We start from the raw sequence: 26,116 nt of genomic DNA, 5'->3' as shown, positions 1-26,116 counted from the left end.
ATTGGCTCATCCACATGTCAGTCATTGTTTAGCCCCGCCTCCAGCTGACTCCCATCGAGTGACGAAGCAAGAGCGCAGGTGCACAGGCTGGGAACTGCATCCAAACCACACCAAATAAACCTCCTGTTAAGGTAAGCTGAGGTTTCTTCGGCAACATATTGCCGATTCACCGTGCATTTATTTCGAAATGATAAAGTCGCCGCATAGAAACGTCAGGAAATCAATGGTTTAGATTTAAAACCAGCGTAACCTTCATTTGACATCGCTAACAGTGATGGATCATAAACAGCCTCTGCTGTATAATCCATCTCTGCATGCTGCAAACTAACATGTCAACTGGCTTTTGACACTCAGCACATTGTCGCTGGCAGTTATGATGAATACTGTATGTTTGATCGATAGGATGTTAGTCACTCACTGACCCGAATAAAAATAGAAATCAAGCGGATAGATGCTAACCGGCGCTCAACTGACTATCAGCCATACAGCAGTCTCGCTCTCACAGGCTGCCATTTATTTGAAACATCTCGATTGGACAATTAGCTCGTGAACGTAGCAGCACGCAAAGGTTTCTTGCGCTAATCTTGTACGCCACGCCTGAGCCATATGCTTGAATTAAGCCTCGATGTGTGCCTGGCTGCTCAGGTGGCCTGACAAATAACAGACTGAACAGAGCAGGAATAAACATTCAGGGGTTGGTTTGTCTCTGTATGGGAAAGAAAGAACCCCCTTGGTCTTCCATGATAAAATGGGAATGTTAGTATAATCTTCCCCTGATATTGTTGGTGTGCTAAGGTCCTGAGCTAAGCACAGGGTTTAGCCGGCACAAAACCTTTAAAATCCCTAGCTACACGGGCTGCCTGGCTCAATCCATAAGGATACAGGGAAAGTGCAGGTTACACCCTCTATTCACTTTGAGTGTGTGTTCAGCAAACAGGCTGTGAATAAGAAAACATATTTGTTTCAACACATTGCCAGGAACTGTTTCTGACATTATTGTCTGTTGAACATTGCACTGTATAAAAATAATCAGCCTTGTACTGTAGTTATTGTATGTCAGTTTTCTTATCTGATTGCTTCTACAGTGAATGTCTGGAGAATACATAACGGACTATAGTCACTCATGAGTCATGACATGATTCAGTTCATTGGAAAAGACTCATTAAACAGTTATTTGTTACAAAAAGTTTGTTAATGTGCTGTACGCAGATGAATTTGGCTGTTATTGGTCTCTGTGTTCACTAAAATAACTTGTTTTCATAAATTGTCTGGCATTGCAAAGCCATTGGGTTTTTTTTATTTATTATTTACTTGGTTTATACATAGCAACTGTCTAAATTCTTTTCCTTTTAATTGATTATGTTTGTTGCATCTGTTAATTTCTCTATCCACATGAATAACAAAGGTTATTTCCCAAATCTCTACTATTCCTTGCTCAGATACCAGAGATAATCATCCCAAAAGTTAGTGATATTTTAACTTATAATGCATTTATAAAAAGATTTTTCACACTATACTTAGCTGGGTACCCTCTAAAACGATTTAGGACTGAGACTTGAACCCTTCCCAATGATTAATTTACTGTAAAAATTCAAAATTGAGCCATATTCATAAGTACTTTTTTTCTTCAATTCTAAGTCCAAGGAACTAGAATGTGCAAAACAGCATATGTACATAGTGTAACCTGAAATATAGTTTATATAGAGGTCAGTTTTTGACAAATCATCTCCCTTGGCTTCATGTGATAGTAAAGTGTCCACTGAATGCCCACTTCAGAATCTCGGCGAAAGTAGTAGGTCATATTAGGTCAAATACAATGTATTTTGGCATGCTACTCTTTTCACATACTGTTTTTGCCTTCTATATAGTATGGAAGTAGGCATATTCAGTTGCAGTGTAAGTACATTAAATCATTTACCGTCAGGACCATAAATATTGGGACATCGACACAATTCTAACATTTTTGGCTCTATACACCTCCACAATGGATTTCAAATGAAACGAACAAGATGTGCTTTAACTGCAGACTGTCAGCTTTAATTTGAGGGTATTTACATCCAAATCAGGTGAACGGTGTAGGAATTACAACAGTTTGCATATGTGCCTCCCACTTGTTAAGGGGCCAAAAGTAATGGGACAATTGGCTTCTCAGCTGTTCCATGGCCAGGTGTGTGTTATTCCCTCATTATCCCAATTACAATGAGCAGATAAAAGGTCCAGAGTTCATTTCAAGTGTGCTATTTGCATTTGGAATCTGTTGCTGTCAACTGTCAAGATGAGATCCAAAGAGCTGTCACTATCAGTGAAGCAAGCCATCATTAGGCTGAAAAAACAAAACAAACCCATCAGAGAGATAGCAAAAACATTAGGCGTGACCAAAACAACTGTTTGGAACATTCTTAAAAAGAAGGAACGCACCGGTGAGCTCAGCAACACCAAAAGACCCGGAAGACCACGGAAAAGAACTGTGGTGGATGAACGAAGAATTCTTTCCCTGGTGAAGAAAACACCCTTCACAACAGTTGGCCAGATCAAGAACACTCTCCAGGAGGTAGGTGTATGTGTGTCAAAGTCAACAATCAAGAGAAGACTTCACCAGAGTGAATACAGAGGGTTCACCACAAGATGTAAACCATTGGTGAGCCTCAAAAACAGGAAGGCCAGATTAGAGTTTGCCAAACGACATCTAAAAAAGCCTTCACAGTTCTGGAACAACATCCTATGGACAGATGAGACCGAGATCAACTTGTACCAGAGTGATGGGAAGAGAAGAGCATGGAGAAGGAAAGGAACTGCTCATGATCATCAGTGAAGCATGGTGGTGGTAGTGTCATGGCGTGGGCATGTATGGCTGCCAGTGGAACTGGTTCTCTTGTATTTATTGATGATGTGACTGCTGACAAAAGCAGCAGGATGAATTCTGAAGTGTTTCGGGCAATATTATCTGCTCATATTCAGCCAAATGCTTCAGAACTCACTGGACGGCGCTTCACAGTGCAAATGGACAATGACCCAAAGCATACAGCAAAAGCAACCAAAGAGTTTTTGAAGGGAAAGAAGTGGACTGTTATGCAATGGCCAAGTCAATCACCTGACCTGAATCCGATTGAGCATGCATTTCACTTGCTGAAGACAAAACTGAAGGGAAAATGCCCCAAGAACAAGCAGGAACTGCAGACGGTTGTGTTAGAGGTCTGGCAGAGCATCACCAGGGATGAAACCCAGCGTCTGGTGATGTCTATGCGTTCCAGACTTCAGGCTGTAATTGACTGCAAAGGATTTGCAACCAAGTATTAAAAAGTGAAAATTTGATTTATGATTATTATTCTGTCCCATTACTTTTGGTCCCTTAACAAGTGGGAGGCACATATGCAAACTGTTGTAATTCCTACACCGTTCACCTGATTTGGATGTAAATACCCTCAAATTAAAGCTGACAGTCTGTAGTTAAAGCACATCTTGTTTGTTTCATTTGAAATCCATTGTGGTGGTGTATAGAGCCAAAAATGTTAGAATTGTGTCGATGTCCCAATATTTATGGGCCTGACTGTACATTAGCAATACTAATATATAAAGATAATCACTTAAGGTTAAAAATGGAAAAATAAAAATGGTCAAGCAACCTCAATTGGTCATTTGGACCACTTGAGATGAACTGACGCAAATATGTCATGTTATAGAAATAAAATGTCTGAAAAGTTAAAAAAGAAAAAGCACCCTATCTATTTTCTAAATGCTTGTTATAGATCTTATCATGAAGAGTTCATCCATGCATATGTTTAATTTTCAAAAAATGTTATGACCTTCTAATGTTTAATCAAAATATCATAACCGGACCTTCCAGTGAAAATGTCAGACTTCTCTTTGGTGACATATGCAGGACTTCTCCAGTCATTTAATTTGTTTAAATCCTGTCCCTGTCATGTTCACTTTTGCACTTTTGAGTGCAATACCCACATCTTAAAACACATTCAACAACCGATGCAAGTCTTGCCCTACATTTTGTAACAATCCATTATGCTTGAATATACATCACAATATGGAAGAAAAGATTTATTGCATTTCAATGAATCACCTTCTTTGTTTTATTGTTTCAGATGGCCTCAGCAAATGACGCTCGATGTGGACAAAAAGAGTCTGTGGATCAGAACTTTGACTACATGTTTAAGATCCTGATCATTGGTAACAGCAGTGTCGGCAAAACCAGTTTCCTGTTCCGCTATGCTGATGACTCCTTCACACCCGCTTTCGTCAGCACTGTCGGCATAGACTTTAAAGTGAAGACCATCTACCGGAACGACAAGAGGATAAAGCTCCAAATATGGGTGAGGAGTTCCTTATCGTTTTCATTTTTTAAGGAGTGTTTTACTGAAAGAACCAACAAGACATTTTCACTCCAACTTGTGCATATTTCAGGACACTGCCGGGCAGGAGAGGTACAGGACCATCACCACAGCATACTATCGTGGAGCAATGGGCTTCATTCTGATGTATGACATCACCAACGAGGATTCCTTTAATGCCGTTCAGGACTGGTACGAGAGTGCTTATTTTTGTCTGTGGCTCATAAAATTGACACATTTGCAAAGATGCGACCTAGTTTCTAGTCGTACTTAAACACGCCCCTCCACAATCAGCTGCAAGCTTGCATTCATCTGCCACCATTGTGCAATGCCCACATCTACCAATCCACCAAACAACCGATGGATATAGAACCAGGTCCCCATCCTACATTTTTGTTCTTTTTTGACAATTAGTTACACTAAGATGTATATCACAGTACGGAAAAAGGGATCTGTTGCTATATCCGTTTCATCCAGACTTGAATAGTGTGGAGTGGGATTTCGGACCAATAGGTTTTCAGGATGGGCGGGGCTAACTGGCACAGTGTCACAGAAATAAAACCAATCAACAATAAACTGCTACTGTTGCCGCTTTCAGTGGTTACAGCTGGTTAGGACATATATATTAGTGTGTGTATATATAAAATATGTGACCCTGGACTGCAAATCCAGTCTTAAGTCGCTGGGGTATTTTTTAGCAATAGCAAAAATACATTGTATGGGTCAAAATTATCGATTTTTCTCTAATGCCCAAAATCATTAGGATATTAAGTAAAGATCACGTTCCATGAAGATATTTAGTAAATTTCCTACCATAAATATATCAAAACTTCATTTTTGTTTAGTAATATGCATTGCTAAGAACTTCATTTGGACAACTTTAAAGGCGATTTTCTCAATATTTTTATTTTTTTGCACCTCAGATTCCAGATAGTTGTATTAGTTATATTAAACGATTAATCAATCGATCAATATCCATTAAGTTTTTGTTTACATAATATAGGTCTGTATACTGTGTATATTTATTATGTATAAATACAAACACGTGCATGTATATATTTATGAAAAATGTTGTTTATATGTTAAATATATTTATATGTAATATATAAGAATATAAATATATACATGTAAATGCATGTAAATATTTTAAAAGTATTTACTGTATGTGTGTGTCTTTATATATACATAATAAATATACATAGTACACATACATATATTATGTAAACAAAAACCATTATTTTGGATGCAATTAATCGTTTGACAGCACTAATATATATATATATATATATATATATATATATATATATATATATATATATATATATATATATATATATATATATAATATTATTCTTAACATCCGTAAAGTTAAATGAATAAAAATATGTAAACCATAAATGGAAGTAAATCTTTACCACAAGATACACAAGGGTACAGTGTCAAAAGCATTTAGCCTATTAAAAGTAACTTATCTTGTATTTAATAATTTATTTTATTATTATTATTATTGATATTTAATTACAAATATTTATTTTTAATTATTAAATGTCTTTTTAACATGTTTATATATCAATTTTAAATACAGTAGCATCTAGGCAATTCAAATGCTGTTTCTTAATGACTCGTTTACTGCTCTTAGGTCCACACAGATTAAGACCTATTCATGGGACAATGCTCAAGTGCTGCTGTTGGGAAATAAGTGTGACATGGAAGACGAGAGAGTGGTTGCTTCAGAGAGAGGAAGACAGCTGTCTGAACAGCTAGGTTGGTTTTCCTGAGCAGAATGATTTTCACGAGCATTTTCTTCATATGCAGGATGTCTTCTCGTAGTTCTTAGTTTAATTTGAATATAATAGTGCCTTTTACTTCTTTTGACTGCCACAGGTTTTGAGTTCTTTGAAGCCAGTGCCAAGGACAACATTAACGTGAAGCAGGCATTTGAGCGACTGGTGGACATAATCTGTGAGAGGATGGCAGATAACCCGGAGTCGGCAGATCCGTCCATCACGGGAAACAGGCAGGGCCCTCAGCTCAGTGAGCAGCCGGAGCGCTCCCACAAAGACTGTGCTTGCTAAGGATCGCTCTCAACCTCTCCACCATTCCCAGCAGATTGAACAATGGACGCTTTAGGAAGGAAGGCTTTGGTAAGAGAAGAGCTGATGGGATGCAGCTGAGAACCTGTCCTCTCTCTGTCCCTTTTGTGAGATTGACAGGCATTTTTATTTCTCTTATATTGATATTGGTAACCAGTGCTCTCATCTCTTAAGAATTTGAATAATTTAATGTCTTTTTGACTTTGGGGTCAAATTAATTCCAACGTGAAATTGGGTGAATCACATTTTGTTTTGGTACCTTGTCTGCTAAAACATTCTTCTAAATCATGAGCATTTCTTAGGTATGTTTTTGAATTCCTCAAGTTCAGATTCACACAAATATCCTTAATACATTTCCAGGAGATATTTTATTAATTCCTAAACAGAAAAATATACATTTGGGACCAGATTGTTGTGTGGAAACCATCAGCATATAAAGGCTCATCCCAAGATGGAGCGTTTGAATGAATCCTGAGCTTAATATAATAATATAAATAAATAATCCCTATTATTTTTTAAATAAGAGCAGGTGTATTTTGTAAAACATATATTATATAAGCAAAAATGATATGTGTGATAACAGATGTAATTAGGAAAATAATTATGATGTGCTTAATTGCTTCTTGTTTTGTAATATGAAGGAATTAATGAATTGAAGTGTATTTTCAGTTACATGTTCTGCTTTTACTCCGGTTCCTACATACAGGTGGTCTCAAACTCCTCATTTTACCATAAAGAAAGTGTGTGTGTGTGTGTGTACATGTTAGTATGTCATCCTAGTATATTGCAGATTTTTTTGTTTTTACAAGCATAGATGAGGATTACTGCTGTTCTGTGGGCTGAAAACAATAAAAGCTTTAATGAAAAGAGAAACTAAATGTCCAGGGTTTCTGGACAAGACTGTATTTTGAAAAGATTGTCATTTTAAAACAAAATGCATTGTGATTTGCTTGAAGTTCTTATTTAGGCATTGGAAACAAATACTATATGCACCACTCATTGATCACTAGAGTATTAACATATGTTAATGCACGCAATAATGTTAATTTACTGCTTTATTTATTGCTTATTTATTTACACGCGTCTTTGTTGGTGTATGTGTTCTGAATTAGGGCTACTGCTATACTTATAGAACAGGCTTGGACATCTGAAATGTCTCGCTTCTATAAATCAGAGTTTTAAACACAAAAGGAAGTGAATGTTTGGAAACATCGTGTCTGTAGAAGTATGTGTTGATTTCCCCTATGCAATTCAGAAGCTTTGTTATACCAAATAGTCACTGGATATGCAGAGATACTGTTTGTAAGGTAATTGATGATTTATACCCTTCATTTAAAACCTTTTTTACAGTCCAACAAATAGCAAACCACTGGGATTTCCTTTTTATACAGAGAAATTTGACACATTAGTAAGCTTTATATGCAGAGTAATTACTGTTAAAGTAGAAGCCATAAAACGGAGTTTTGGTACTCTTTTTGTAGTTTTTTGTTGTTGTTGGCTGTTCGAGTATTGTATATTTTGTAATTGTACGATAGTTCTTCAGTTCCCACACTATGACATAATGCATTATCAAAATTACAAATAGGTTTTTAAGTGATGTACATCATGCTGCGTTTCACCCTGGGAGATAATGATAAGAATAAGCCACTGTATTCGCAACTGATATAAGCAGGACACTCAGTGTCATAAGTTTTATTAAATTCAATAAAAAGCTATGTTTGAAATCTTTTATGACTTATTGCTGTCATTGTTGACCTTCTTATATTGTCTTGACAAAGAGGGGCCTCAAAAAGTTGAGCTCCACTGGCCTATAGGGAGCTGCAAGACTGGATGTAATGCTTGGTTTGCTAGTTTATATTAAAGGTTTATTATGTTGTACGAAACAATGAAGAGTTTGATGCATACTCTGCGTCCTCAGATTATTTATTTATTATCTGATGATGGCTGAATGACAAGTACAGCTGCTAAATAAAGAGAGTCTGGGGAATTGAAATCATCCTCATGTTAAACGTACTGTATAAATTACCTTCTTTCACATAATCTAAACTTTCTCAAGGAAATCAAGATGTACACAGATTTATGGATGGACGTTGTAGTGAAGACCTACAGAAACCTCTTACGAATGCACTGTATTACATTAAAACAGTAATTTGTAAAATATGTCTGCTTTTGGTGCTTGCTTTCAGATGTTTATGGATAATCCTGCTGATGTGTATGGCATTTGTGATGGAGGGATGGTGGTGTCCTCGACTATGGATTTTTTGCAATTTAACAGGAGTTTGGTTGAAGTTTCTTGTGGACAGAATGACTCCTCAATCTGTACAGAGGGGTATTCTTCTGTTGTAGATCATGTATTTTACCAGGAACAACAGGAACTTTGGAATTTGAATGGCTGTACACACTTGTGTCCAACGGAAGAGTTTCACACCACTCAGAATGGATGCATACAAGGAGAAAGGTTTATGTTCAACAGTTCAGACATGGATGGATCCATTCATCTGAAGTCCAGTCTGAACACAAACTGGTCACGGTTTACCTGCCAGTGGCTGGAGCGATGCGCAGGTGCTCCACAGTGCTGTAAGAAAACCTACTGCACAATGAAGGAGCTCATCTCCCATCTGACAGCGGAGCATGTTAATCTGTCAGGACAATCCAGTTACATCTGTTTGTGGGAAGACTGTTCTCGTCAAAGGAATCCATTCAAGGCCAAGTACAAACTGATCAATCACCTAAGAGTGCACACGGGAGAAAAGCCCTTTCAGTGCTCCTTCGGATGTGGAAGAGCATTTGCACGGGCGGAAAACCTGAAAATTCATGAAAGGACACATACAGGTAACACTTTAATTGTTGTTGTTGTTTATTTTTATTAATGTTGCATGAAGTGATTGGGTTTAATTTTCTTTTTTTGTTACAGGTGAAAAACCTTTCAGCTGCCCTTTTGAGGCCTGTGAAAGGCGTTTTGCAAACAGCAGTGATAAACTAAAGCACATACGTATCCATGCACCGGAGAAGCAATATATTTGCACGCACTGCAATAAATCATATTCTCATGCGAGCTCCCTCAGAAAACACGCAAAGGTAATTAGAATTTAAACATACAGCTCAATTAGAAGTAAATATATAATAGATAAATATGTAAAATAACAGACCTGCATTCTACCATTGCCAAATTTAATAGAAGTGCTTTTACATATTCTATTTTTTAATGTGCTTTGTGATTCAATAAGTGAATGATACTTAAGTAAATTAAGTTCTGTTCTCTCTTCTTCATCAATGCAGGTCCACCTGCCAGTCATGGAACCTAGTCAGAACTACAATTATGACAGCAGCTATAAAGATCCAAGCCTTTTTCAAATAATATTTTAATGTGTGCCCTAGTGTAAAATTTAGCCTTTGTTTTTCATTACTATTTTGGTTAAAAATAAAATCAGGAGTATCGACGTGAGAATGGTGCTCCACAACTCTGAACATAAATGTAATAGTTTACACAAGAAAAACTATTGAGTTACTTATTATGCAGCAATTAATTTAAATGATATTATTAGAATAGTAAACATTGTTTGTAAAGTCTCATGTTTCTGGTCTGTGGAGGATAAATTATTAATCATCTTTGACGACTAAAAACAGTTTGTATGTTAGTGGATCTTGTAAGTTGCATGTCAAAGCTGTTACAGCATTATGTGAGATACAGACATATAGTCATGAAGCATATAAATGTGAAACTAGTCAGTCCAACTGTAGCTTAAACATGTTTTAATACAAAATCTTCTCAACATTGTTGTCTTGTAAAATGATCGTGTTCGATTGAAGTGTAATAAAACATTAAACACTGCACATTTCAGATTAACTTTTTTTTGATCAGTAACACAATTAAGAGCATTGTAAATGGCACAGCGAAGGGGAAATTGTACATTGGTAAATGTTAATGTGCCCAGTAGAGGACGATTCTTGAAAAAACAGTGTGTTCTCTTCCCTAGACGGAATAAATGCTCCACACACTGATCTAATGTCTCTGAACCGTAATTGCATTCATTAGAACAGGCTGACCGCACGAATCACAGCTAATCCATCTGTGGGTTCAAGTTTAGCTTCTAATAAATAATTAGTATAGACTTTACATGTAATGAAACTGAATTTAAACGGATAATTTAACCAAAACTGAAAATTCCATCATCTTCTGTTCAACACAAAAGATATAACAGTATTTTTATTTTTGGGTGAACTATCCCTTTAAATTTCAATTAATTTCCTGTGCGGTATAATAATTCAAGTCAAGCCACCTTTATTTATTTTCATTTTTTTGAAGTGGTGGCCATAATGTTTAAAACACTATTTTCACCAGCTAAAAAATGGTTTTAAGTCAGTTATTTCTATCTTTTGCTGTAGGGCAGGGGTCATCAAACTTGATCCTGGAGGGCCGGTGTCCTGCAGAGTTTAGCTCCAACTTGCCTCAACACACCTGCCTGGAAGTTTCAAGTATACCTAAGACCTTGATTAGCTACTTCAGGTGTGTTTAATTAGGGTTGGAGCTAAACTCTGCAGGACACCGGCGCTCTAGGACTGAACTTAGTGACCCCTGCTAGTGTGTCAGTAGGAAATATCAGTTTACATTTCCAAATATTCATTTTGCCATTCATTTTAATAATTCAGTGAGATTTTTGTTTGCACAAGGAGTCTGACAACAGCCAGTGCTCCACACAGAGACCTGATCTCATTATCATCCAGTCTGTCTGGAATCACATGAACAAACTGAGACAGACTAAATCCAGAAGAACTGTGGCAGGGTTTCTAAGATGCTGCAAGAGACCTACCTGCAAAACTACTGAAAATAGTTTACATACAATAGGATAGTTACACCAAATGTTGATTAAATTTAGTAAATAGAAGTTAATTGATAAAGAAAATCTATTTGTGACCCTGGGTCAGAAAACCAATCATAAGTAGCACGTTATATTTGTAGGAATAGCCAAAAATGCATTGTATTGGTCAAAATTATCGATTTTTCTTTTATGCCAAAAATCATTAGGATATTAAGTAAAGATCACGTTCCATGAAGATATTTAGTAAATTTCCTACTGTAAATATATTAAAACTTAATTTTTGATTAGTAACATGCATTGCTAAGAACTTCATTCGGGAAGCTTCAAAGGCGATTTTGTCAAAATTTAGATTTTTTTGCACCTCAGATTCCAGATTTTCAAATAGTTGTATCTCAGCCAAATATTGTCCGATCCTAACAAAACATACATCAATGGAAAGATTATTTATTCAGCTTTCAGATGAAAATGCACACTTATGACTGGTTTTGTGGTCCAGGGTCACATTTATGACATTATTTCTGACAGCATCCTCATTTTACAGCATTTTTACACAAGTGCCTAAAACTTTTCACAGTACTATAGCTTTGCAGGGAGGTCTCTTGAAGCATCTTGGAGATGTTGCCACAGTTCTTCTGTATTTAGTCTGTCTCAGTTTGTTCATATGATTCCAGACAGACTGGATGATAATGAGATCAGATCTCTGTGTGGAGCACTGGCTGTTGTCAGACTCCTTGTGCAAACAAAAATCTCACTGGATTATTACAATTAATGGCAAAATGAATGTTTGGAAATGTAAACTGATATTTCCTACTGATACACTACAGCAAAAGATAGAAACTGACTTAAAACATTTTTTAGCTGATGAAAACACTAGTGTTCTAATCATTTTGGCCACCACTGTATTTTGTGACGTAGTCCAGTAAGGTTTCGAGAATTTTTTTTTTTTTATTAAATGTGTATTTTTCAAATTTAAATGTTTTCACACAGATATTTCATACAAAAAATGTATTTTCTGTCAGTTCAAAAAGTGCACATTAAGAGCAGTTGCTATGTAAAAGAGTATATCATCATAATGAAGATTATTTTTCGGAGTGATCCCCAGTGATTCTCATCTGAAGGGTTCTCCCACTGGACCGAACTATCAGATCTTCCTGTCATTTTAATGTGCAGCTGTCAGCAATACCTGCGTCTCTCATTTCCAGCAGTATGACGAGCCTTCAGATGCTCTAATAATGTTCATATGTCCTTCTCATACTTCATTGATCAGTGTTTTCCCTTGAGTGTCTCTTCATTAATATAGCCCCTAAAATCACACTCTACTGTACATCATCAGTGCAGAGTGCCTCACTATATTAGGCTACTGTTATAAAGTTTGGGAACAGTTTGTAAGAAACTTGAGATGTAAACCTGTGGACATACGAGCCACATGGTGGCAGAGGTGAGACTTTCTGTGAAAGGAAGGAGCACGACAAACATTCATTCAATCCTGGCTGGAATAGAGATGATCTCAGGTAGTGAATATGTCACTACAGGCATTTTGCCCTTTTTTTAATATCATCAATAACAATAATCTAATTTTGAAATAAAAGTCGTTTTTATGGTGCTTAAAGAAAAAACTATAGGTGCCATAACTGTCTGGAAATGGTAAAAATGAAAATAACATCTCTTAACTCTTTGAAACAAAAAAGGTATAATCTTTTATTATTATTATTTTACATTTATGAAAAGGGACATTTTTCATGTAACTTCCTTTTTTTTAAAAAAAAGCAGCCCAGATATCATTAAGTACATAATGACATTGTAACAATATAAATTATAACACTGACGTAGTCTGCAGTCAAAAGTGCTTCTGTGTGATGACAAACCTGACAGCCGTGATAATGTTCAAAAGACGTAAGTAACCTGTGCAGAAGTAATTGAAGCACTGTTTGAAGCCTCGGGCCCTCTTCCCCACATGGTTTAGACATCCATTAGTAGGCTTGATTTGATTACAGTAACAGTATCATGAAGGGCTGCTGCACTTTACCGGTGATGACTGATGAGTCTACGTGATCAAGAGGACTGGCAGGTCTGGCAGGAGTGTAAATCAACATCACTTGAACATCTTATTGGCTGTAGTACAGTACATTTTGACTTGCCTGAAGTGATAGCCAGCTGCTCAATGGTAGATATTATAAACCTGACTTAAAATAACTACATAAATAAACAACTCTTCCATCTAGTAAATTATGACTTCAAGTGGTTCTGTTCAGCAGAACCAGTCTAGGGCAACAATAAATTAATAGAAAACAAACATTCTGCACGTCTTGTCGAGTTCAACACAGGTCAGCTCATAGCGCTCTCACTCCCAAAAACAATTCTGCATGACTGACTCCTGGGCTTTGGGGTTTTACTAATTTTCTCAGAATGAACTCTATGATAATTCACAATCATTGGGCCTCATGACACTGAGAATATAAAAATATACTTGTTCTAAAATAGACTTTCCTGGTGATTCCCTTCATTGAGTTTTCACATAGATGTTGTTTGAACAAGAAAGTAGTGATAGGAAAATAGCAAAAAATTAACATTTAAGGATAATGTTACAAAGAATATATGAAAAAAAAAACTATCTGAGGCAAATCCTGTTAGCTAAGTCCATCTCATCTGCTTTTCAGCGTTCTGTACATGTATTTATTTGCAAGACACCAATGAAATAAACAGACAATTAAAAGGAAAGGTTAAAGATATAGTTTACCAAAAATGAAAGGTCTGTCATCATTTACTCCCCTTTTATGTTTTTCTTTCTTCTGCTCAACACAAAAGAAGACATTTTGAAGAATGTGTATAACCAAACAGTTTTAAAAGAAACTCATGCAGGTTTGGAACAACCCAAGGGTGAGTAAACGATGACAGTTCATTTTTGGATGAGCTGTTCCTTTAAGTCTCCCGCTTTTCAGTTTTCCTCCTACGACCTAATCATACTGTACATATTCTATACAGTTGTTAGAGTTTTCAATGTAAACTTGTAAATTATACATCAAATATTTGTATACTGTTACAAAAAAAAACCCGTCACACATGGATTTATTTTTTATTTCTTCTGGGCGTGTAGGTTGAAAACCTGAGACAAAGCTGATATTAATTGAAATATTATACAACAGATCTTCATTCACAAACTATAAAAGAGCAACATTTCAGTAATATATTTTATTAAGGCACCTAAAACCATTAGTGGTGGATATTTATGTGTTTGCAAGTATCATCATGAATACTTATGATGTATTTAGCATTTTTTGTGTGTGTAATATTCTCTCATGCCCTCAGTGAGCGACTGTAGGAGATATTCTGGGTGGTGAGGCTCTGCTCTTCATCAGAATCCCTCAGTAGGTGTCGAGTGAAGAGCACCCGGCGATATCAAACTTAGAGCAGTAGCCAAAACAATGAGCAGGCCTAGATAATGCAGTGTAGGCAAGTCATGCATTAGACTTTATATTGTGTACCCTTGAGAACCACTATGTCCCTATTCCACAGTGACAGCCCTAAAATGAGGCGAATCCTACACAGCTGTGTTATGCAGGATGTTTTTCTCATGTATGTGACTCACATCAGCAGTGGCAGTGGAGGGCAAGGGTTAGGACTCCCAGACTGACTCATGTTATAAATGTCCAGGGCATGTAATACCCACATTCAGTTCCCAGCAATGGCGTAAACTTAAGTAGTTTCTATATTTTAAATAGAAGGGAAAAAAATGATGCATTTTAATTAAACTAAAAGTAGGCTATTGTTTGCCTCTGGTTGGTTCGACTTCTAATTCTCATTACACTGCCTTACAGTAGCTACAAAATTCAAAATACATACATGCACAAAATATTGTACATATTTGTTTATTAAATGTGTTTTTGGGAGACAACAGGAAAATCTCAAATATCTATGCAAACAAACTTTAAAAGTCCCTGAGGGTTTTTTGGTGTTTGGTTTTTGCTTGGCCTCAAGATGGCCATATTGATTTAGGATTTGGACAAATTATAGCGCTCTCTGGGGTACAGCTGCATGGGAATCAGAGCTGTGAGATTTTGGACTATTTATACATGATTATAAAAAACTCAAAATCACAGTGTTTTCTTGCATTCAGTCTTAGCCTACTAAACGCTTACTTTAAATACTTCATGTAAAATTACCAAATTAAGAGAAGAAGGCATTATTACACACATAGGCGGATTAACCATGTGGGCAATTGGGCAAGTGCCCAGGGGCACCACATCCAAGGGGGCATGCACCACGCAAATAAATTTTCTGCGGTAAAACAAGCGATGTATTCTCAAACGTCAAAAGCCGTGACCTATACATACCCTTTAATCAGAACGTACTAAGTTCTCAGAAAGTTTTTTTGTTTTTTTCTCTCATGCGTGAAACAGTGGATGCGCGATGTACATAGGCTAGCCTAGTGCTGAACCCGTGCGCTTCCGTTTCGACGCCCATATATTACTCAAACAGATTCTAGGAGCATGCTGTGTGGTGTCGCGCAACTCCCGTCTCTTCAACTCAAATGCCTCGCTCATGGATGTGTGAATCCGCTACGGAGCGACAGCCTTGCGCTTTCACGTTGCACTTTGCAGCCATTGGCAATCAACAAAGGGGCAAAGTGTAAGTTTTATTTTCAGTTCAAATCCTCTCAAAACTATATGTAGCTATATACACACTATATAAAAAAAGTTGAGCCAGCTTAAAATTTTAAGGCAACCAGCTTCAGCAGATTTTTGAGTTTTCTCAACTTGTTGTTTTAAGTTTATACAGGTCCTTCTCAAAAAATTAGCATATTGTGATAAAGTTCATTATTTTCTGTAATGTACTGATAAACATTAGACTTTCATATATTTTAGATTCATTACAACACAACTGAAGTAGTTCAAGCCTTTTTATTGTTTTAATATTGATGATTTTGGCATATAGCTCATGAAAACCCAAAATTCCTATCTCAAAAAATTAGCATATCATGAAAAGGTTCTCTAAACGAGCTATTAACCTAATCATCTGAATCGACTAATTAACTCTAAACACCTGCAAAAGATTCCTGAGGCTTTTAAAAACTCCCAGCCTGGTTCATTACTCAAAACCGCAATCATGGGTAAGACTGCCGACCTGACTGCTGTCCAGAAGGCCATCATTGACACCCTCAAGCAAGAGGGTAAGACACAGAAAGAAATTTCTGAACGAATAGGCTGTTCCCAGAGTGCTGTATCAAGGCACCTCAGTGGGAAGTCTGTGGGAAGGAAAAAGTGTGGCAGAAAACGCAGCACAACGAGAAGAGGTGACCGGACCCTGAGGAAGATTGTGGAGAAGGACCGATTCCAGACCTTGGGGGACCTGCGGAAGCAGTGGACTGAGTCTGGAGTAGAAACATCCAGAGCCACCGTGTACAGGCGTGTGCAGGAAATGGGCTACAGGTGCCGCATTCCCCAGGTCAAGCCACTTTTGAACCAGAAACAGCGGCAGAAGCGCCTGACCTGGGCTACAGAGAAGCAGCACTGGACTGTTGCTCAGTGGTCCAAAGTACTTTTTTCGGATGAAAGCAAATTGTGCATGTCATTCGGAAATCAAGGTGCCAGAGTCTGGAGGAAGACTGGGGAGAGGGAAATGCCAAAATGCCTGAAGTCCAGTGTCAAGTACCCACAGTCAGTGATGCTGGTGTTGGTCCACTGTGTTTTATCAAGGGCAGGGTCAATGCAGCTAGCTATCAGGAGATTTTGGAGCACTTCATGCTTCCATCTGCTGAAAAGCTTTATGGAGATGAAGATTTCATTTTTCAGCACGACCTGGCACCTGCTCACAGTGCCAAAACCACTGGTAAATGGTTTACTGACCATGGTATTACTGTGCTCAATTGGCCTGCCAACTCTCCTGACCTGAACCCCATAGAGAATCTGTGGGATATTGTGAAGAGAAAGTTGAGAGACGCAAGACCCAACACTCTGGATGAGCTTAAGGCCGCTATCGAAGCATCCTGGGCCTCCATAACACCTCAGCAGTGCCACAGGCTGATTGCCTCCATGCCACGCCGCATTGAAGCAGTCATTTCTGCAAAATGATTCCCGACCAAGTATTGAGTGCATAACTGAACATAATTATTTGAAGGTTGACTTTTTTTGTATTAAAAACACTTTTCTTTTATTGGTCGGATGAAATATGCTAATTTTTTGAGATAGGAATTTTGGGTTTTCATGAGCTGTATGCCAAAATCATCAATATTAAAACAATAAAAGGCTTGAACTACTTCAGTTGTGTGTAATGAATCTAAAATATATGAAAGTCTAATGTTTATCAGTACATTACAGAAAATAATGAACTTTATCACAAAATGCTAATTTTTTGAGAAGGACCTGTACAACAAAAAGTTGAGAATCTCCTACAAAAATAAGTTGAGAGAATTCAAAAATCTGCTGAAGCTGGCTGTCTTAAATTTTTTAAGTTGGCTCAACTTTTTTTTTTTTTTTTTTTACAGTGCAGAGCTTGTTCAAAAACTTGTTTAAAACGAAAAAGAGTATTATCATAGGGCAAATAACAAACTGAAACAACTAAATAGTTTTTATTCACACATATAACCTAAAAACTGGTTGAATGGCCTCCTTTGGCCTTGATAAAAGCTTGCATTCTTGCATAATTTGTATGCACTTTTCCAGTCTCTGTTGTTACTGACTTCCAAATAGTTTCTAGTTGTTCCTAAAGACAAAGGCTTTTGATTAAACTTTTGTGCAATCTATCTTCGAATCCATTCAATCCCAACAATAATTATATTTTAGCATTAGAAACACTACTGTGACTAGGAAGCATATTACGGAAACATAAAAATGGTTATTTTGGTAATCACCAATACACCAATACTTAGTTTAGGGCAGCTGTGGCACAAACCTAATAGGTGGTGTTCTAATAAATTTGTACACGAGGGAATAAAACATTAGAAAATGGTTTTGTAAATGAAATATAAATGAATGAAAAATGAGCTGTGGACAACTATGACTCTAAAAAGATTATCCACTCTTTTTTCCATAGAGTCTGAAGTGATTAACAGATTGGATTATTATTATACCTGTAACAGTTGGCTTCACTAGTTATAAAATGTTTCAATTTGCTGCATACAGTTCAGATTTATATACTCTAGGTGTCGTTACCCAGGGGCACCAAAGAGTCTTAATCCGCCACTGATTACACAGCTCTGGAAAGCTATGGTAGGCTACTTGAATACTTTCATATCTTCAAGCAAACTTACAGTTTTTTCCCGTATTTCTGTCCATTGCGATTTACAAAACAGTCGGCACAGCAACAAGAAAAACACAGCGTTAAATTTACTGTGATATAATCAAGTTGTGTGCATCTCAGTTATAGTTTGAATTAAACATGAATTCATGTGTTGTACATTGTAATGTTTTCTTAGCTGAAACAGTAGGAAAATATATTCAGTATTTCTCGCCAGTCGGCTATTTGGTGATTGGTTGTGTAATAAGCGGAATAAATGTACCTACATTTAGTCCAATATTTGATACTAATAGAATTTTGATTAAAAATATGGATGTGCTCTTTAACAATTACCCAAACAAGCAGGTAGAACAAATATCCTTAATAAGGGCAGGGGGAACCGCAGACATCAGCATCCACATTGCTCCCTGAAGGCAACATTAACTTTTGAGCACATGGGTGTATTGAATTAGCCTCCTATTGATGCAGCAACACGTAATCCATTTACTACAAGACTTATGCTCCACACTCTCTGTCTCTGGCCAGTCTGTTTGAGGAAAAACTGACCATATTATTGTCTTTTTGCAGACAAAATCAAATTCTATATTATGTGTTCTTAACGATATACTGTCTTTAGCCTGTTAGAGCTGCCTCTACTTCCTTCTAGTATTCTTTTTTGTCCAAATACATAGATTAATGGATAGGTCTCCAGATGTGCTAAATGTTAAAAGTTTCCATGCCACTGCAAAGGAACATTTCTAGTACAAAATAGCTGCGTTATAAGCGGAACAGATTGGTATGACCAGATCACGTTGAGAATTTCTATTTTAAAGGGACTCTCTCACATTTATATTACTTTTAGCCATGACATCGCAATTTTTTTTTGTGTGAGCAAGACCTTTTGTGTTATAAAAACTAGAGGGTTTAAGGGAAAAGATGAAAGAATAAGCTGAATACTACAAGGATGAAGGAGTTGGATCTATTCTTGGGAGTAAAACAGGCAGCAGGGACTAGAGTTCCCAGAGGCCTCAAAAAATGAGGGAAAGACTACTAGCAGTCAGTTTGTACAAAAAAAAAAGTATGCAATTTTTAAACTCACACTTGGAAACTATCTGAAAAATGTCCATGGCTTTATGAGTGCTTTGGAACAGTATGTATTGTGAAAAGCGCTATACAAATACATTGAAATGTCATTTATTTCTGTACCTTATTTGATTCTGTCTGCAGCATGTGCCATCAGTAAATCCCTCTTCTCCTGCTTAGTCTCCTTCACCATGGACATCAACATAATGTCCAATATATTTCCCTGCTGCTTTATGAAAGTAGCTGAATGCAATATCATTAGGCTATTGACTGTGAGCTTGCTTTAATATTCACAGAAGGCCATTTGTTTGTCCTTTGCTATTCATTTCACAGGTTTAGTACCAGGCTCGCCTTGAGAGCGGTCAGAATAAATCATGTAAATGTCCATGCTGTCGCACTACCAGCCTGTACCTTTTTTTGTTATGTGCTCAAAGCTAGGATAATCATGTAATGTGTTTTATGCTAATGTGCAGGCTTTTTACAGAACAATCCATTGAAGAAATGTTGTTTACAAGCATGCAGAAAAAAGAAGAACCGAACATGTTTTTCATGTTTAAGAGAAAAAGGTGACCAAATAAATGATGGGAAAATCTGTCTCTGCCCTCAAGGGTCTTTTTTTTTGACTCTCTCCCTTCCCCACTTTTTGCTCCCATGACCATGGACGTATCCGGCCCCCGCGGTGCAGCCCCCATTGTGGGTCCCTGGCGTAGTTGTAGGACTATCTGAGAGATATAAGAGGGGTGTAGAGGAAAAGGACCAGGCACTCTGTTATGACCAAAAGTCAGGACCGATCTCTTAAAGCCAGTTTTGGAACTGATGGAGCATCTTGGATGTCACCTTTACTAAAGGTAAAAATAAATTTTTAGATGTATATTTTCTATTATTTATATACAAATTTCTTTTTTTTTTTTTTTTTATATTTGTAATTATTACCTTAAATTAGAATATTTAATCAAACCCTAATCATAGCCCAAAGAGATGAGTAAGCTTGTGAGTTAACAAAGAACACATTTCTGATGAGACATTCTTGTTTGTAAATTCATCAAACTGACACATAACCTCAGAAAACACACTAAATGTGTCATAGCGCGTTTTATTGTTTGTTTGTTTTTTACCGTACCGTAAGGCGTAAGGCGGCATCTAATGTTTACAAGTGTGTGTGTGTGTGTCTTGTCTGTCAGTGTCTCTCCAGCTACTTAACCCACCATTGATGTAAATGACTGTGTTTCATGTGTACAGCTCAGCACATTAGGTAAGAGGATTTTTATGTTGTTGCTACTCTGTAACAGTTTGAATGCATAAACTTTTCTCTACTCCGGGCTGATCCTATCCATCACTGTAGGGAGTACAAAGATTTTATTAGACCACCAAAATAAAAATAAATGCAAACAAAAACAAAAATCTCTTATCAGTATGACAAATTGCATTATTCTGATCAGCCACCACTTCCTGAGCAATAGCGGATGTCTGATAAGCATGTTAAAATAGATTGAGTGATATTCAAAAGACGTGAACCTTGGAATGCAATGTCGTCTGTTATTGGTTGTTGACTCCCTTGGCAGCATGCTTGCATAATATGTGCTTGTGTTCCCTAGTCAAAAATAAATATACTAAAATGTGTTTAAAATCCATTTATTTCATTTTAAGTATACTACAAATACATTTACACATTTATGTGCTTAATAAAAATACCCTGCAATTGTACTTTTGGTATACTTGACTGGTATACTTAAAGTCTGCTAAACTGGAACAACTAATTTTGGACTTAATGCACTTTAATTTTGCGGAAGTAGTCCAACTAAAGACATACTTAAGTATTTGATTAAGTATTTGAAGTGGAACTATTGTAAATATACTTTAGGTACACTTTAAATATCTTGCATTTGAAGACCGATATTATTCAAAGATCATTCAATCTTCATCAATAGTGACATTAAAACACAATTTAGGCTTAATATTAGGAAATGTGCATTGTGCACAAGTAGTATTTCAAATAAAGTTTCATTATAATTTTTATGTCAGTAAGTCTCAAGTGATATGTCAGTAAATATGTTAATAGATTTGAAATATACTTAGTATGAAATAAATATATTTAAAATATATATTGTATATATTATATTATAAATACAGAATCTGAATTCAGTTTTATTGACCGAGTAAGTTACAGTTACAAGGAATTTGCCTTCGTAGGTATTTCCATAAATAAATCTACAGTTACCTTTTTTCAACCAGCTATTCATTGTATACATTCAGCATACAATATAGACACACTATACTACATTCAATATATCAATATGTAGTATATCTATAGCCTTTTAAAATGTGGAAACAAATTCTTGCCTAGAAAAATGTAGCTCTCTGAGAGCTTGACCTTGTTTGACCTTTACTCCCATGACAAGCTGCCTGATGTGTTTCCATTATGGTACAGATGTGGGAGCTTTGAGAAGATGACCAAACTTAATTCTCACAGTGCATATATCATGTTTAATACAAATTATTTATGTATATTAAAATATTTTTAAAAATCTATCTATCTATCTATCTATCTATCTATCTATCTATCTATCTATCTATCTATCTATCTATCTATCTATCTGTCTATCTGTCTATCTGTCTGTCTGTCTGTCTGTCTGTCTGTCTGTCTGTTTGTCTACAATCCAAATTCTGTAAATGTTGGGACATTTTTAAAATTTGAATAAAATGAAAACTAAAAGACGTTCAAATCACATGAGCCAATATTTTATTTTATTTTATTTGTTAACAGAACAAAGAGAACATAACAAATGTTTAAACTGAGAAATTTTAAACTTTTATCCACTAAATGAGCTCATTTCCCACTGCTCCGGGTGTGTGTGTGTTCACTGCTGTGTGTGTGCACTTTGGATGGGTTAAATGCAGAGCACGAATTCCGAGTATGGGTCGCCATACTTGGCCGTATGTCACGTCACTTTCACTTTACTTTTTTCACTTTCAAATTTGATGGCCTCAAAAATTTCAGGTCTCAAAAAAGTAGGCAGGGGCAGGGGCGCAGATGGGATTTTTTAAGTGGGGGGGGACCAAGACCGGGGGGGGGGGCGGGAGGGTTAGGGGGTGTGCAGCTCCATAGTATAACAGTACTGCGATCGCGAATCTCGAAAGTGAAACAAAAAAGCAGTTTCAATGCCAGGCATAATAGCGGCTCCCTGATGCCCGCAATTTATATATAGTATAATGTACATTTATATAAGGGGGGGGGTTGAAATCTCCGCACTCACACGTACTTACACAACAATGGCATCGACAATCGCGGAAACAAGTGAAGATGACATAAGTGTATTCAAGCAAAAGCCAAAGCAAAATCAACGTTACTCACCTATCAAGAAGAAATAACGCAATCCTGGCATCTGATTCGAGCTCTTCCTACTCCTTGAGTTCTCTCCACTGCTGGAAAGCTGCTGATTGGCTACAAGTGTGTATTGGGACTCGGTCAGGTCTGTAACATGATTAGCTATAAAAGGGATGTCTTAGAGAGGCAGAGTCTCTCAGAAGTAAAGATGGGCAGAGGCTCTCCAATCTGTGAAAGAGTGCGTAAAAAGATTGGAGAGCCTCTGCCCATCTTTACTTCTAAGATGGGCAGACCACAGGCATCCAACAAAGGTCTTCGGGCCCTCAAACGACACTGCATCACTCATTGGCATGATTCTGTCATTGACATTACTAAATGGGCCCAAGAATACTTCCAGAAACCACTGTCGGTAAACACAAACCGCCGTGCCATCTGCAGATGCCAATTAAAGCTCTATAATGCAAAAAGGAAGCCATATGTAAACATGGTCCAGAAGCACCGTTGTGTCCTGTGGGCCAAGGCTCATTTAAAATGGACCGTTTCAAAGTGGAAAAGTGTTCTATGGTCAGACGAGTCCAAATTTGACATTCTTGTTGGAAATCGCGGACGCCGTGTCCTCCGGGCTAAAGAGGAGGGAGACCTTCCAGCCTTCAGTTCAAAATCCAGCATCTCTGATGGTATGGGGGTGCATAAGTGCATATGGTATGGGCAGCTTGTTTTGGAAGGCACTATGAATGCTGAAAGATATTGTGACGAGTCGGCTGCCTCCCCCCTGTTCATCATCACTACCCCGTCCCGTATTCGCCGCCCTTCACCAGGCTCCCGACGGGAGTGGGTGTGTGAGAGAGGAGGGGCGCTGAACACCTAGGGCTGGCGGCGTGTGATGAGGCGCACCTGATGTGAATAGAGCCTCATCACCGCCGCTGTTTAAATGCCGAGCGCGCCTCTCCTCGAGAGACTGGTCTCTTCCCCCGTGCATGCACGCTGGTGTCCTCGTGGGTCCAGGAAGGGAGCGTTGAGGGATTTCCTGCCGCCGCCAGAGACGCGAGCCGCCGGACCCGCAGTCCAGATGACGCCGCACTCGTGATACGGCCGACGGGCCAGGATGCCGGGCCGTAGAGTCCCCCAGAAGTGCCGCGGCCAGCAGAGGACGAAGCCGTGAGCTGAAGCCATCGCGCCCCGGACTAGGAGGGGAGCACGTGCGGCCACCGGACTCCGCCCCTTACCTGGACCCTTCCCTCCTGAACACTGCCCTCCTTCACAGCCCCGCAGCACAACGAGGACACCAGATCCCTGTATATTTTGGACACTTTTCCCCCTTTGGACACTTTATTTTAAGATTTTTGTTTAATAAAAACCTCTCCGAGGCCTGACGCCACGCCCACTGTGTCTGTCGTTTGCTCCTCCCGCCACAATATATAAAGGTTTTAGAGCAGGGGTGCCCAATCCTGCTCCTGGCGATCAACTGTCCTGCAAAGTTCAGCTCCTACTTTAATCAAACACACACGAAGCAACTAATTAAGGTCTTCGGGATAACTTGAAAATTGAAGGCAGGTGTGTTTGATTAGAGTTGGAGCTGAACTTTGCAGGACAGTCGATCGCCAGGAGCAGGATTGGGCACCGCTGTTTTAGAGCATATGCTCCAGACGACGTGCATTTCAGTAGGACAATGCAAAACCAATTGCAAAACCAATATATATATATGTATATATATCTTCAGAGAGCAAGTTGCTATGGTTACTTACATACCCTGAAAGTAACCTCCGATTTTGGAACCGAAAGCTGAGGTTATCTGCTCGCTTATCCTCAAACTTACCCGGGTATGTCACATAACCTGCTTTCTGGAATACACCTCAGGTGCTGAGTTGGCCTGCCTGCAGTCCAGATCTTTCAGCTATAGAGAACATTTGGTGCATCATTAAATGAAAAATACATCAAAGACAACCACAAACTCTTCAGCAGCTGGAAACCTATATCAGGCAAGAATGGGACCAGATTCTAACACCAATAACCTCGATGCCCAGACGTCTTCAAACTGTTTTGAAAAGAAGAGGAGATGCTACACCATGGTACATCATGCCCCTGTCCCAACTATTTTGAGACCTGCAGGAGGCGTCAAATTTGAAATGAGCTCATTTTGTGCATAAAATTGTTAAATTTTGCAGTTTAAACACTTGTTATGTTATCTATATTCTATTGTGAATAAAATAATGGCTCATGTGATTTGAAATTCTTTTAGTTTTCATTTTGTTCAAATTAAAAAAAACATCCCAACATTTCTGGATCTATCTATCTATCTATCTATCTATCTATCTATCTATCTATCTATCTATCTATCTATCTATCTATCTATCTATCTATCTATCTATCTATCTATCTATCTATCTATCTATCTATCTATCTATCTATCTATCTGCTTTATCTCTGTTGTTTATTTATGTTCTAGATTGTATATAGTTTGGCACTTTTTTCTGAATTAAATATACAGAAGTGTTACACAGTTCATAAAAATAGTAATAGTAGTATTGTATAGTAATATTAATAGTAAATATAAACATTATTTATTGCAGTAGTTATCATAAACTAACAATAAAAATTATTTTACAGTATTTATTAGATCTGTTATTATTTGATTTCTATATACCATTTCTATTTTAACATTTCACGTTGTGTAAATTATTTTTATTGTAATATGAATGCACGTCTGTAAACAGTTATAACAAATTATATTATAAATATAAATTAACATTAACTAAGATAATAAATTCTGTATAAGATAATAATTTCTGTAAAAATATTGTCCATTGTTAGTTTGTGATTCCTAATATATCAACTAATATTAATAAACTGAACCTTAATGTAAAATGTCAGGAATTTATTTTATTTATTGATTGATTTATTTAGAGACCATGTCAAATATTAGCATACATATTTCTGTTTAATGAATTGTACAAGATTTAGCTAATTTTCAATGTAACTGGAAGGAGCTGTTGAAGGAGGCCTTCAGTCAGTCCAGTTGCTGTTTTCCAAAATCAACAAGCTCCTAAATAATATGAGCAGAGAGACATCTAGTGTTTGTTGTAAGTAATACACCTTTCAAATGGGGAAAAAAATTGTGATAAATTGCTTGAAACTTTTTGCCATATTAACCATCTGTATCCACTCTGTTCTCATAGGGCTCCTTTAGTGACACAGCATTTTATGCTGTGAAACTGAGGGTGTGTTTGACAGATCTCCAAA

The 26,116-nt window shown here is 37.3% G+C and overlaps 1 protein-coding gene across 1 annotated transcript; it reads left to right on the top strand.

Annotated features, from left to right (window-relative positions):
• Positions 1-62: 62 nt before the first annotated feature.
• LOC306881074 (ras-related protein Rab-3A-like) lies at positions 63-10,276 on the top strand. Its single transcript, XM_079434974.1, has 8 exons — positions 63-131; positions 4,098-4,325; positions 4,417-4,535; positions 5,983-6,107; positions 6,228-6,487; positions 8,623-9,268; positions 9,351-9,514; positions 9,716-10,276. Exons 2-5 carry the CDS (start codon positions 4,098-4,100, stop codon positions 6,416-6,418), a joined length of 663 nt encoding a protein of 220 aa, XP_079291100.1. The 5' UTR covers positions 63-131; the 3' UTR covers positions 6,419-6,487; positions 8,623-9,268; positions 9,351-9,514; positions 9,716-10,276.
• Positions 10,277-26,116: the final 15,840 nt, after the last annotated feature.

Source organism: Barbus barbus (assembly GCF_936440315.1).
Source record: "Barbus barbus genome assembly, chromosome: 15".
Classification (NCBI taxonomy): domain Eukaryota; kingdom Metazoa; phylum Chordata; class Actinopteri; order Cypriniformes; family Cyprinidae; genus Barbus; species Barbus barbus.
The sequence above is the reverse complement of the archived record's forward strand: the minus strand, read 5'-3'. Positions and strand labels throughout refer to the sequence as shown.